General features: G+C 32.1%; 1 protein-coding gene across 2 annotated transcripts in view; it reads right to left on the bottom strand.

Moving 5' to 3' along the window:
* Positions 1–14,944, bottom strand: part of TENT2 (terminal nucleotidyltransferase 2) — a 49,822-nt gene that overhangs the window by 9,709 nt on the left and 25,169 nt on the right. For both annotated transcript variants that reach the window (XM_016210364.2, XM_016210362.2), the window contains exons 9-12: positions 13,246–13,322; positions 12,738–12,866; positions 8,223–8,266; positions 3,093–3,229 (exon numbers count right to left, since the gene is read on the bottom strand). In XM_016210364.2, coding sequence (XP_016065850.1) covers positions 3,093–3,229; positions 8,223–8,266; positions 12,738–12,866; positions 13,246–13,322 — 387 coding nt within the window. The remainder of the gene's footprint in view (positions 1–3,092; positions 3,230–8,222; positions 8,267–12,737; positions 12,867–13,245; positions 13,323–14,944) is intronic.

Raw genomic sequence — 14,944 nt, 5'->3', positions numbered from 1 at the left:
GGCTTACCGCCTACCTCAACGATTCTTCCTTTTCAGACTATATATTAGTTCCTCTCATCCCTAATCTAATTTTTATTTCATCTTTGCATTATGAAATTTTTCAGAGATAAAATGAAAAGCATAAAATTTAAAAAAACAATTCAACAGTTGTTAACATTGTGCCACATTTGCTTGTTTGTGTATATGTACGTTTTAAACTGAACCACCTGTTAAGCTGTAGATATCACGAAACTTCATTCCTTTATCCTTTGGCATTTCTCTCTTAATAAGACCATTCTCCTTTATACCAGCAGCATCTAGAAGTCAACAGTAACTCAAATGCCTCTCCACCCTACAATGTAAGGGCCATGAAGACAAGGATTCATGCTGAGTCATCATCTCTCTTCATGCCCATTCTATTAACCGCTATATTCCCAGTGCATAAAAAAATAGCTTGGTATACAGTAGGCACTCAATGATTTATTGATTAAATAAAATGAGGAGAAAAAAGCAGAACAAAAAAGGAGATTAAAAAATTAGGCCTTTGTAATTTCCCTTTTTAAAAATGTATGTGTTTAAGTGTATAAGTATGTATTTTTAATTCAATAGATAGACTAGCAATAATGACACGTGAAAAGGTATCCAGGAAATAAAGAAGACTATAAAATGGCTACCTTTTAAAGTTCACAAACTCTAGTATCTATGAGCCTGTAATATTTAGAAGTTAATTTTTTTGCTTTGCTAAAATACAAAATTATTATGTTCTCACTATTTTTTCGAGATTCCCTAAGCCACCTGATCCTTTCCCCCCATTTTGTCAGTTCCCTGTTCTCACATACAGTTTCTGAAGCCTGGTTTCATTGTGGGCTTTTCAGCAGCAAGGTGTAGGAGAAAGCTATGAGTTAAGTAGACAAGAAAATCTTAGTAGTTTTTAAATGGCTATATAATATTTCTGCAGCGTTTATACTGTATACTCAAGCATCTCTTAAAAGGCATTTAATTCTGTGTTCAAGTATAGAGAATCTTTTAATTGCATATTTCCAAGTTCAGAAGAAATCCTTACAAACATTTCTAACAGCTGTCAAGATTGTGCACAGCACCTAGTTCATTACCATGACTACATTCTTGGCTGTGCTCCCTACAGTCAAATTTCTGAAAATACCTAGTATGAAACAATAATGCACTTGACAAATGCACTATATGATGAAAGACTAGAGGAAGACAGCTCCTGCATCATGTATCATAGTGATAACAAATGCATACAAAAGTTCAAAACCTCTTTCAAGCATCAGCATCCTAGCTAGTATCCTTTGGTACAGCAAGCTAGTTTCTGCTAATGCTAAACTAACACGCAAACCTACACACCTACCATCATGTTTCAGTCCAACAAAGTGGCGATTTTCAAGGAGTTTGTATGTAGGTGCTCTAATCCTAGACTATACATGGCAGAAAATTTAACTTTTTCCTATGAATCCTTTTCCCTCTACACTAGTTTCCCTAACTTATATGACACAACAGATGATGCCAATATGGTCTAACAATTTAGATTGTGGTTTTTTAGTCAAACCTGAATTTGAATCCCAGTTCTTTCACTACCTGCTGTATTGCCATGGGCAAGTTCACAAATTAAATGAGATAATACATGGGAATCACTCGACATACTCAAGGACCGTAGGTCAAGAAATACTCACTAAACATTAGCTATTGCTACTGCAATATCTGAACTCCACAATAATTTACAGTTTCTATGTCCCATGTTTCATATAGTCTTACATCTTTCCTCATCTTTACGTAAATGAAGGCTCCTTCCTTTTTATCCTTGTTGTCTGCACTTATATTTACATCATTTTAACCTGACTATTATAACTTCATTCTTACTGAACTACTTTCTTCCAGCACTTTTCCTACTCCTTTTCTTAACCTTACACAGTAATTTTAGTCATCTTAAGGACATTTGAATCAGGTCCATAATCTTACTTTCTGCTTCAAAATTATTTACTTGTAACAAGTATCTGTTAAGTACCCACTATCTGGCACTGAGCTAGGTACTGGAGACACAACAGTAAACTAAACAGGTACAGTCTGGTATAAGATTTACTTTGAAAAATTTAAATAACATTTTATCTTTCATGCCCTAAGTTTAAAATCATCTTATATAAGTCAGTTTCCTTTAAAGCTACTGAATCATGTATCACAGTTAAGAGTGTGAATTTTGCAGTCAAAATTATCTGAAATACTCCCCTTACAAGTCATGTGATCTTAGTGCAAGTTTCTTAACCTCTATATGTCTCACTGGTAAAATGGGCATAATATAATGCCATCTTATATGGTTATAATGTAAACAGAATGAGATAATACATATAATCTGTTTAGAGCAGTTTATCCCACCTGGTAAGAGCAATTTATTACTGTTACTATTATTATCCTCTGTCCAAACCTCTTCAGTGTGGGACTCTGTGATCACTGTACTTCTCTAACTTTGTACAATTCCTAAATCCTTTCTCCTACTCCTTCAAGTTTTTCTAAATTGACCAGAAGAGCTGCGAACAAACCCTAATCCCGCTCTATGAAATGAGAACTTCCATAAGAGCTTTCAGTTATGTCCAGTCTGATTATAAACTTCCTTTCATATTTACACATCACCATCAAAAAAAAAAAGGAAAACGAATATTCCTTGATTTGTATATCAGATACCACAACTATTAAATTCACATATCAAGTATTAAGTAAATCTTTTTCCAAGTTTGTCTTAACTGTGTTTTTCACTACAAATTTTCAGTATCTAAAAAAATAGATGTTTCAAACAATATAGTATCTACATAGGATCAACACCAACACTTTTTCAGGCACTACTATGAAAAGAGGCAGCTAAACGTAAAATGGGATCACTACTTAAAGCAACTAAAACTGGGCTTAATGAACTATAGTTTTTATTAACTAGGAATGTGAAATCTACTTAGTTTCTAATAATTAATCTTCAGATATTAAATTTTATAAACTACACATTTTTGGACAAGTTTACAGCATTGAAGTTGACAAATATAACTTCTCGAGCAAATGTGTACCACTCATTTATATATAAATGAATAAATACAACTTGAAGTTTCACTTACTCGAATTCTGTAGCATAATATTTAAGAAAGCCCAGTAAGAGGTCCCCAAGATTTGATTCATTCTTTGAGAGGTAAGGAGGGACATTACATGGAACTTGATGTACAAGGTGCAGCTGTATAGCAGGACTAAAAGATTCCTGTCAGGGGAAAAAAGGGAAATGTAAAGCCATTTAAAACACATACTAAAAACTTTATAAATCCTGTCCTAAAGTGCTCTGAAGAAGAGAGAGAAAAAATTTTTTTTTATGTTGGCATTTTGGAAATTTGAAGATTTTCTTACACTTAAGCTTTCACCACTGTTTGGAGTAGACCAGAAAGTACCTGAAAAACTAAGATATTCTAATCCTTGGCTGAGATATAGCAACCAATGAATCCATAAGGAAGCAAAAGATTTTCTAATTCATAAATAAAACCTTACTGTTCATGCCAAAATTCCATCCAATAACGTAAAGGTTTTTTACAAATGTATTTCCTTCTTAATTATTTCTATAAGGAACAGTTGTACTTTATGAAGGCTATATCAAGCACAAGTAAGAGCTCTTTCTGCCAGTTAAAATTTCTCTCAAAGGCCACAAAAATAACTTTAATATATGAATAGTACCTATACCAATTTAAAATTTTTGTTTCATTTGTTTTTGTATCTTACAGGGAAAAGATAGACATCCAACATGAACTGAACTTGCAAAGACAAAGAGGGCAGGGAAGAGAAGAAAGACAGGAAACATACCAGCAAGCAATATTCAGCAAACTTTTAGCAAAATATTCATAAAGGAAGTTATCATTTGCTTGCAATCCAGGACCAAACAACACACTTCTTAGAAAGAATGCTAATGGGTACTTACTCTTTTGCCTATGGTATGCCACTCATTTTCATATCTAATCTTTCCTCTAATAGCAGCAAGCTCTGGCTTTAAAACACACTAAATGAACTATAGGGCTTCAAGTAATATATATCTGTATGTTAGAAAATAAAAGAATTTAGTAACTGATCTTGTTTTTCACTGCTAAAAAAAAAAATAAACTGTCCAATTTTGCAACTGGCTGCTTGCCCTAATCCAGGATTTGGAAAAGTGGGGAAAGAACAGCTGGTTGTTAAATAAAACTATTTAAAAATGCCAAAAATAAATAAATAAATAAGAAAATAATCTTTCTAAGGTAGTTTGCAGTGTGCTCAAGAAGGGTTTTCTATATTCCCCATTGCCATCAAAGTAGAAATAGATTTTTTCAAAAAGTAATTGGTTAAGGCAGCAGAATGACAACTAAACTTAAGGTTCCCAACTCTAACAAATCAACCTTGAGTTTATTGATATCAATTCAATTAGTAATGTCTAAATAACTCCAACATAACTGCACTGTAATACAGAGAAATCGGGTATTGCATCTATTTAATGGTAGCCATCAAAAATCATCAGTAAAAAACAAAGGAGCAAAACTGTAAAAAATCCCCTCCCATACCCCATTATCTATAATTCACTCAATAATTTTTAATTACCAGGCAGTGATTCTCTCAGGAGAAAAATTCTACTCCAACCACAATTCATAAAGCTGGCATACCTCAACTTGAGACTTCCCCTTACACTTCTAACATATTTAGTATTACAATTAGACATATTTTCTCTTAGACTAGGGAGAGTAGGAAAAAAGCCTCAATTCATAATAAAGAGTAAAAGGAGAAGGAAGAGCAGGTGTACTGCCTCTACCACCTTTTGTCTCTTACTTGTTACGTGTAAAATTGGACTTAGGGAATTATTTAAAATTGTAATATTTCAATATTATTTTCTAGGAAATTAAAGAAAAAGGTATAACAAGTTCAAATGACAAAGAAAAGTGGGTCACTGTTTAATACCTTCTGCTTACTAATTTTGATTTCTAGCACCTAGCACAGTAGGCATACAATTTATGAACTGATGCTAAAATAGAAGAGTTATTTTCTTACCTGAAATTTAACACTATTTGAACTTCCTTTAAATTGTTATTTTGTTCAATAATTTAAAGAAAAATATCACCAGTTGTGAGATTAAAAATGAAGTTGTGAAACCTATTCTACTAAAATGCTTGAATGACCTTGGACCAATCTGGCCAGTTCCTTTTAGCTCCACTATTCTTTTTCCTCCACTATTCTTTTTCACAGTCATATACAAAAAGGGCCATGTTATACATACTGAGAGAGAACTGAGGAGAAATAAAAATAAATAAATATTAAAGTCTAAAAGAAGCGACAATAGAAATTCCATTTACCCTTAAGAAGTCCTCATTTTTGGTTCACATTACAGGTTCTCTGCTTTAAGAAAAAAATTTCGTCGAAGATTTTTTTCAAAAGAGATCTCCCCCATTGCAGTTATGTATTTAAGAATAATATATGCTACTTTGGACATTATGGGGGAGGGCAGAATTTAAGCTAACATATCAGAAAGCACATAAAGAGCCAAAAGGAAAAAAAAGCTGCCTTAAAACTACATCCTAAATTCATGGAAAAACAACTTAACTGATACAATACAGCATCTTTGTTTTTTAAATTATTGATTTTTAGAAAAAGTGGGAGAAAGAATGGGGGGGGTGAAAGAGAAACACTGATTTGTTGTTCCACTTATTCATGCATTAATTGGTTGATTCTAAAGCCTGCAACCTTGGCATATCAGGACAACACTCTAACCAACTGAGCTACCCAACTGGGGCTGCAGCATCTATTTTTGGATTACTGATATTTACTACTGTTTCATTTTTTTAATGTAGTAAAGACTTTTTTTTTTTTATGTGTTTTTTGTTCTTTTTTTATTGCAAAGACATTTCTATAACTTTTTTATTACGTTTTTATTACTTTTAAGAGTTATATCTTATTTTGGGCATCTCATAACCAAATTGACATTTAAATGCTGATATTTTTAAGGATACATATTTTCCATCTCTCTTCAACCAATGCCAAGGTAAGAAAAAATTTTAAAGGCAATCCCCTGAAAAACATCTGAAAATTTTCAGTTTTGCCAATATAACTGCCTACCAAAAATGGCAAAAACATCTTTTGCCATATTCTATCATTTTTCTGAAGCTGTGTCATAATTTCTTACTTGACCTTCAAAGTTTGAAATCTGGACAATTAAGGACTTTCTGGAACAAGTCAGACTGGCTAAACTTTTACTTGGTAATTTTTCCTTAAAACAACATATAGCTTAAATGAAAGATGAATGTTTGCCATCTCCAAGAAAACAAAGAACTTAAGCTACGTAATTTTCTAACATTTGAATTATTAGATCCTAGAAATAATTGTTTAAAAAGGTCTCAAATTAAAGAATAACTGGAATGGAATACTTAAGTAGAGTTTTGCCTGAATAAAGAATTAAATAATATATTGAAGTTTCACCAAGCTTTCTTAATTGTATGCAGGTAACCACCAATCTGGTGATGTATGTTGAAGACTGAGCACTAAATTTCCTTTACATTTATATCAGATTTTAGTGAGATTTTTCAAGTTTTGAAATCAATGTAACTATTTAACATACTATAATAAGGTGGCTAAGAGCACGAGCTTTGGAGTCAGACCATCTAGGTTTGAAACCTAGTTACATGAATTACCTAGCTTTGCAAAGGTTTCAGCTTCTTCATCTATAATATGAAGAAAATAATGGTACTCATAGGGTTGTCATAAGGATTAAATAATATGATATCTGTAAAGGAGAGCAGCAATAGTATTACCTGAATATCCATTATTTAGTATACACCAGGCATCATTATTTTAACTGTACATTTACACAATAATGCAGTATGGTTATGTTCTAAAACTTGTAATGTATTATTTCAAAATTAACTTCCTTATGATTTTAAAAGTAATGTCAACTTTAAAATAATAGTTTTACTGTCATTTAAAAAAATAAATCTTCACCAAAATATTTTAATTTTTCTTTTCAGTTATTCAATTAAAGCCTGTTTCATTTTTCATGTTTAAAAACATACTGGCCCCAAGTACTACTGGAAACTCATTATAACGGTTCTTCATAATAGCAGAATTTAGTTTTTAAAAGGAGGAAAATAAGATATACAAATTCCAAAAGGTTCCTGTTATAAACGTGTCATCTAGCAGATGACCCACCACAAACTAGGAGGTCCCCACTACAGCAAAACTCTATCACAATAAACCCTTCATTACCCAGTTAAAAAACAAGAACATCAGTTCTTCTCAATTATCAAGGATTAATTATATTTAATTTAGGTTCCATGTCAAGTATATTATATTTTGTGATAAATACAAAATAAGTAGGTTCTTTGAATACTGACTGCCCAAGCTAAATACTATGTTTTCCTTTGTAACATGATCATTTAGTAAGTTTATGAAACTAACAGGTTTTAGTAGGTTGGTCAAACATTCTAAACCAGTAGCTTAAATATTATTTCCAAATAAAACCAGGAACAAGGCTTTGTTTGGAGGAAAACAAAAATGATAGGACTATAAAACAAAGAAACAGAGAATTTTGGAAAGAACACGAAAAACTGAAGAAATAAAAATATTCATATATACTGTGAATATGTACATTACTGAATACATACTAAACTTTTACTAGTAGGTATACTTCATTTCTTGAGTATTTCCAAATAGCTTCAGCAGGATTCTTACGCACACAAGGACAGAGTACTAATGTTACCTCTTTTGCTGTATTACTTAGTAAGATCAAACGAAAGATAAAATAATTATCCAATTGTTCAATTTCTTAATTTTTCCCCCTGCTTTCGAAGTATACTTACATTGGACTGAAAAACTTCTGAGTTAACTAACTAAAGAAATGCTGTAAAGCTAGATTTTAAAATAGCAAGAAGAAAACTGGAATGAGTCCAAATGGGATTAATTTAATTCCCATTAGTGATAGTCATGAGCATCACGCAAAAAATTTCACCATTAACAAAAATGACCAGATTGTCTGCCAATAACCAAATAAATTATCGGAGTCTTCTGAGAAAGTATATGAAACATTTTTAATGTCCTAGTGGCCAATGCCTCAGCCTATAGAGAAAATGGTATCAAGATTTAGAAGGTTACGTAACTATTACTACTTTTATATTCACATTAATACTACATATAATAAATAGTCCCACATATACTGGTCATAATATGTATTATAATAATTTATAAGAAACACTTACTGGGTAAATTTTTTGGATGGATGGAAGGATGGGTTCAGGTAGGGCTATAAAAAAAAAAAGTTTAAAGCTTCCGTGATTCATGTAATTCATTTTACAAAGCAGTAATTTGTAAGCTAAGACCCTAAGGTATGAAACTATAAGGGTTTCTGCTAAAAGTCAACAGTTTCCATATATTTTGTGAAGTTAATTCTGATCCCTAAAAATTTTTAATTCAGAATATATCTAAGTTGACAATTTAAGGTTTGTTAATAAACTGTGAATATTTTAATGTAAACCAATGTTCCTTACGTGGTTTTAGAATAGTAGGCCATCAATAAATAGACACACATCATTTGGTCCAACATCAGACACACACAAAATAAGCAAGACAAGGATTGTTCTACAGATATTAAATAGACATTGTTAAGATGAATGCAGCTACCAAAAAAAAATTTTTTAAGTACAGTCCAATGATACAGTCCAACAACAGTTCTATCATAATTGTGCCTTTATTATTTCATTTCTTCTAACAAACAATAACACTAAAATTAAGATAGTTTCTGGAAACTGATCAACTGAAGAAAACAAAAAAAAAAAATCTTCAACGTCATTAATTAATTTTTAAAAAGAAGGTCTCAGCAAATATTAGAAATCAAAATCAGATTTGAATCAACCTTTTATAAATAAAATTTCATACAAAGGAATCATTATCTTCATATGTTACTATATTTTTAATTATCATTCTTCATCCTTCAATAGCTTTACCCAAATCCAACCTCACTAAATTCGTTGACAGTAATTTCACATCATCATACAATAAATGACATTAGAGGCATAGTTCCCAATATTCACAATATAATAAATAACTAATATGTAATATCTCAATTATGTTAAGATACAAATGCATTTTCAAGATTTCTTTAAGATTAAAGACCAATATAGTACCATATGATAAACAATTATAATTTAAGAATTAGAAATACATTGTATATAATTAAACTCAGTAATAATCTTTAAATGACTTCTGGAATACACTGAAAGTAAATATAATCAATCATTATGACCAACTTACATGGTCTCCAACTATGATTATGAATGTATAAATTTCTATCACATAGTATTTAAATTTCCCTCCTGCATCATGCTTCATTCCCAAGTTGAAAATTAGAATAAAATAAAATACCATGATAGTTTGGAATACTCACAGTGTATAACTACGAATATCTGAGGAAAAAAACTCACTCATTACTTACCAGAATCACTCTTAGAAAATACATCTAATGACACATTTTTTCCCCAGAGGCATTCAAACGCTCAAAATTCTAGAAGACGCTACAAATAAACTTAAGGCTTAGTCACTTTAATTCTAAAAGTCTCTGTATTTATATAACATTTTAATGGCTTTCTAATAATTTTTGTTAAAATATAGAAGTTAAATTGGGAAATCTTACTAGAAATTAGTTTACTTAATTAAAAACCTAAATTCCTTTCCTACTAAATACTCCTAATAAATTAAAATTATAATTTAAAAGAGGGTGAAGAAAAGGTTACAGAGAATATTTTTTAAAAGTTTATCTCATTCCAGAGTTATAATTAGAATGCCAGGAGAGTAATACAAATACTAACCACTGGCTTAAGGTCCTTTAATAGAGCCTTTAGAACTAAGCAATTTGGAAGCTTCTGGGGTGAGAAATATTCAGTAAATCGCTGTCTGACAAACTTAGATTTAAACACTGCTCATGGCAGAAGCAATCAGTGTACTGCAGGAGTTATGTACTAACACTATCCTGAGAACAACCTCAAAGCACTTAGTAGTCTTTCAAATGTTTATTTTACTCCAAAGCAACATATATTCTGGAGAATCTTGCTATTACATGTACTTTTGACTTCAAAATTTTGTACTTCGATCTTTTCAATGTCTCTCTCAAAAGCAAAATAAGACAAAACAAAAGCTTATTATTGTCGTATATGAGTGATAGCACCTTGAGTACAGCTTATCTATAAGATTTTACTTTGCCTGCAGTTCATATGAGAGCTTTCTGGTCAGGCCCTCACAAATCAATATACAGGGTGGGGAAAAGTAGGTTTACAGTTGTTCATATAGAAAATAATACAATGATTAATCAATAATAATGCAAGAATAAACTGTTTCACTTACAACTGTAAACCTACTTTTGCCAAACCTGTACATAAACATTCCATATTGACTCATCAAAAATTCAACTAAAAAAAAAGCAAATTTTCAATGCTAGGCAACCATTAATTTTGAAAATGCAAGAACAATTTAAAAATGCCTAAGAGACAGTTCTATATCTGAACACATGATAATATTACATGAACATTCATTCATGCTTTCATCAGTCACCTTACCTTTTCAAGCATATGTAGTCTATTACTGACTATTGAAATTCATTCTAGGAAGTATTTTAGCTAATCTTTTCAACCTTTCTACAAACAGAGGAACTGTTTCCTTTCTCTGTTCATGGTAGAAAAAATATTAAAGCATTTAAGAAGTTAAACAAACTTAAAGGTCATCTAATCCAACTATTCATGTTACCGATGAGAATATTAAGGCCAGAAAGGTAGAATAAGTTGGCCAAAATCATAAACACTGGTTCATTACGGCAGACCTGGGACTGCTCAATACACCTTGCAGACTTTTGTATAACAAAAAAGCAACTACTTATTTCAATCTCTCTAATTTCTTCTAGGAAGGAGTGGCTTAAATCTGCCCAAGTACAGAGCTGTTAATGTCCTTTAACAAAGACCTAGAACTTAGAAATGGTTGATGATAGTGCCATTCATTACAAACCAACTCAGTAAATGGAACACTGTCAAAAATAAAATATGTTTAACAAAATCTAAACCAAATTTTGACATAATTTCATTACACTAGTAAAATACTGATGTTTGAATTTTCAACTTCCTTACAAAACCACGTTGGGCCATCTGTGATTAAAGTACCTTTTTCTAATGAAGGCAATCAAATTAAAATTTCTAATGTAACGCATTAAGAATGGAGAAATAGGGCACATATGGATGTTCATGCATGTTAAATGCTTTAGTTAATTCTAATTTTTAAATCACAACTAAAACTAAAAGATTATGAATAGATAGTAGGTGGTGGTACATGAGGTTTGTCATATTAGTCTTTATATTTTATAAGAAATATTTCTAATCTGGTCAAGTTTTAATAAATGTGAATTGGACAGAGTTCACCAAAAAAGCATCAAAAGTAATTCATGTTTCAGACTGAACAGCAAAATTGGACAAGAAATGATTAGTGATATGTAAAGTAGTACCTAAAACAGCCAACATCTTATGTTTCAAATCCTATTAGAGAAGCAAATCAGTCATCAAACTAATATATATTTAAGATTGGTCAGCAATAAAAATACATGTATTATAATTAGCTTGAAATTTTTGACTACACAGAGAAAGATTAACCTTTCTGATAACTGAATCATAAAACTTTGACCCATTTACCTATTTAAGTCTCTTTCACCAAGTAAAAAAAAAATCATCTGATTTCATCATTCAAATAAAAACACTCTTATTTAATATACATTATAAAGCATCTACAATTACAGTCACATATAAAGGAAATAAATCCTACTGTCTATAAATAAGCTGATAAATTTTTGGCACATATCTTTTTAATATTTGCTATACATATGAATATATACACGAACTCAAATATAGTTACTATTTTTAAAATAAAATAGGTGTCATGTTGTACATGACTTAGTGTACCCTGAATATTTTCTTATATCATAAATATCTGAAAAACATGACTTTTAGTAGCTGTGTAAATTTCATATTGGAATATAATTAATTTAATGATCCCCATTCATAAAAACTTAGATTTCTAAAATGTTTTACTATTTCAACAAACACCATGAAAAACAGTCTTATAAATAAATCCAAGGAAGTATCTCTGATTAGTACTTTACAATAAATTCCTAGAAATGGAACCACTGAGTCAAAGGATATGAACATAAATATTACAACATCACTTTCTAAACTGTAGCAGTATCATTAACCCAGAACAAATCAGATCCTAGACATCCTGGAGAATGGTATTCTATAACATTAACATCAAGTTTTTCACCCTATCTGCACGCCAGCTGAGAGGGAATAAGAGCTTCTTTGACCAAAAGGAAAATCATTTAATTCCTATCTCAAGTTAAAAAAACAAACATGACGAACAGTACATGAGCTTATTTTATAGGCCTTCTGAACATTCATTTGCCTCAAAAAAAATGGCTCCACAATACAGTGGTGAAAGTTCCTTGAATACAAAAAACTGTCAAAAAACAACAACAAAACACAGTGAAACTTCTTTTTAATGCTTTCCAGGGAGTAATGCTTCTAAAACAATTGTTCAAAGTAACAAAGCAGAAAATATGGTCTAATGGACCATAGGAGGAAATTTTTAAAACAATGCTATTTGAAGAAGGGTCATTAGGGAAGATACCATAATAAAGTTTAACTGCAATACCATTTTAAAAATTGGGGAAAACCCATAATACTTACTTTGTAAGTAGTGCAAAACCATCAATACAAGACTATAGCTGCTTAAAGTACCACGACTGGCATCATTTATATCATGGTGACTTGCCCACTTCTTAATCACCAGTACTAACGGACGAACTCGATTTTCAACTGAAAGTAAAATTAAAACTTAAAAATGGTAAGAAAACATTATAGTTTCTTTGAAAGTTTACATCATTTCCCAACTCCATGCCAATAAAAAGAGCACCGCATCCCTGTGTATTAAACAGTGTTCACCATAAATGTGTCTTACTTCTAAAGCACACTTTAGTTACCTTTTTAAAAAATGCTAATTATCAAAAATCATTTTACTGGCCTTAACTCTGACAGTATATAATTTTAGTGAAGCAACATATTTTACATATAATACAATAAGACATTATACATAAACACAAAGAAATGTCAGTACTTACTACAAACATCTTTAAAAAGGAAAAGAGAATGACAAACAGAAAGGCTGATAATTATTTGGAAATAAACAAAAACTTACGATATGCATAAGTTCTGAGAAGGAATGTGTTTCTTATTCCAACAATATTGTTTACATTCAAGTCGAATTCCACACAACTATTAAAAAAAGAAATAGAAAAACTTTAGCTCAAGTACAAATTAAACTATCTCACTAGTAAATAAGTTAATATCCGTAAGTCCAATGATGTAAAAATAGCATGGGTCCAAAGGACAAAGACCATAAAGTGAAGCACTAAAGAAATAAGAATGAATATATACTCAGTATATTATTTTATTATGAGTGTGTTAAAAATATAAAATGGGATTACTGCTGAAAAGATCCGTAATTATCCTTAACAAAAGAAATCTAAGTTTTGCAACCCAATGTTTTCCAGATTAAAAAATATATATATATATGTGACCAAAAACATTTCTAGGCAAGTTATCCCACTAAGTTACATATTCTCAACTAATTTGGAATTACAGTATCATTTGATTTTTTATAAAAACAACCAGGAATAAAAAGCCAAATAAAAGTAGAGGCAAAAAATAAATAAGAGCTCTGTCCTTACAAAATATTCCTTCCAAAAAATTGGTAAATTATAATACCATGACAAATTTAGCTATTAATATCTGGGAAAAACTATAACAAACACACAACAGAAGAGATGCTTCTTTGAAAATAAAGATATGCACTTCACAATTTAGAAAAAGGGCAATAATGATAATATCTACAAAAATGGCTAAGCTCAAAAAGAAAGAAAAGATTACTTAATGTATAAGAGTTTTTTTATGAGGCGTCTGATCAAGATGGTAGCGTAGGTAATCATGGTACTTGCCTCCTCCCACAACCACATCAAAATTACAACTAAACTACATAACAACCATCATTCAGAACCACCTGAAATCTGGCTGAATGGAAATCCTACAACTAGGAAATAAAGAAGCAGCCACATCAAGGCTGGTAGGATGGGTAGAGATGCAGAAAGAGCTGGTCCCACACCCACATGTGGCCGATAAAAATTGGGAGTGATATCTCAGCTGCAGAGGTCTCCTTCAGGAGCGAGGGGTCCTAGCCCCCTACCAGGCCGCCCAGCTCAGGGTTCCAGTGCCAGGAAGAGAAGTTCCCATAACTTCTGGCTATAAAAATCAGCAAGGATTGAGAATGAGGGAGAAGGAGGGCTGCTGGAGTCCCAGGCTGTTCCTCTTAAGGGGCCCATGCATGGAATTACTTGGACTCACTCCCTCTGAGCTCTAGCACTGAGCAGTAGCTTGAAAGGCATCAGAGACATATAAGGAGAAACTGAATTGTTTTGAATCAGGGCAAGAGCTGGAGGGGCAGCTTTCTCCCAGAGAGAAGTGCTAGCAGAGGCCACTGTTCCTTTGATGAGTCCTCCCCACACAGAGCTAGCAGGAAGATGCCATATCCGAGTCTCCATTAACCTATCACTGTTTGCCTCGCCCTGATGACTACCTGAGGCCCTGCCCCACCCAACTTTCAGGCCCTCCCAAGCTGTTTCAAGTGCTTTTCCATTCCAATGGCCTGGCTCATGCTTCAGATTTTCCTAATATCCCTCAAACAAATAGCCTCTGGCTTCAGTGTGCCCCATACCTCTCACTAAGTGGCCCAAGGCCAGCCACTAGCAGCAGCCAGCCTTGGTTCACAGCTTGCCCTCGCCTGGGCAACTCCAAGCCCAGCAAAGGTAGCAGCTATCTGCAGACCACTTTGTAGCTCATGC

Source organism: Miniopterus natalensis, chromosome 3 (assembly GCF_054644295.1).
Source record: "Miniopterus natalensis isolate mMinNat1 chromosome 3, mMinNat1.hap1, whole genome shotgun sequence".
Lineage (NCBI taxonomy): Eukaryota > Metazoa > Chordata > Mammalia > Chiroptera > Miniopteridae > Miniopterus > Miniopterus natalensis.
The sequence above is the reverse complement of the archived record's forward strand: the minus strand, read 5'-3'. Positions and strand labels throughout refer to the sequence as shown.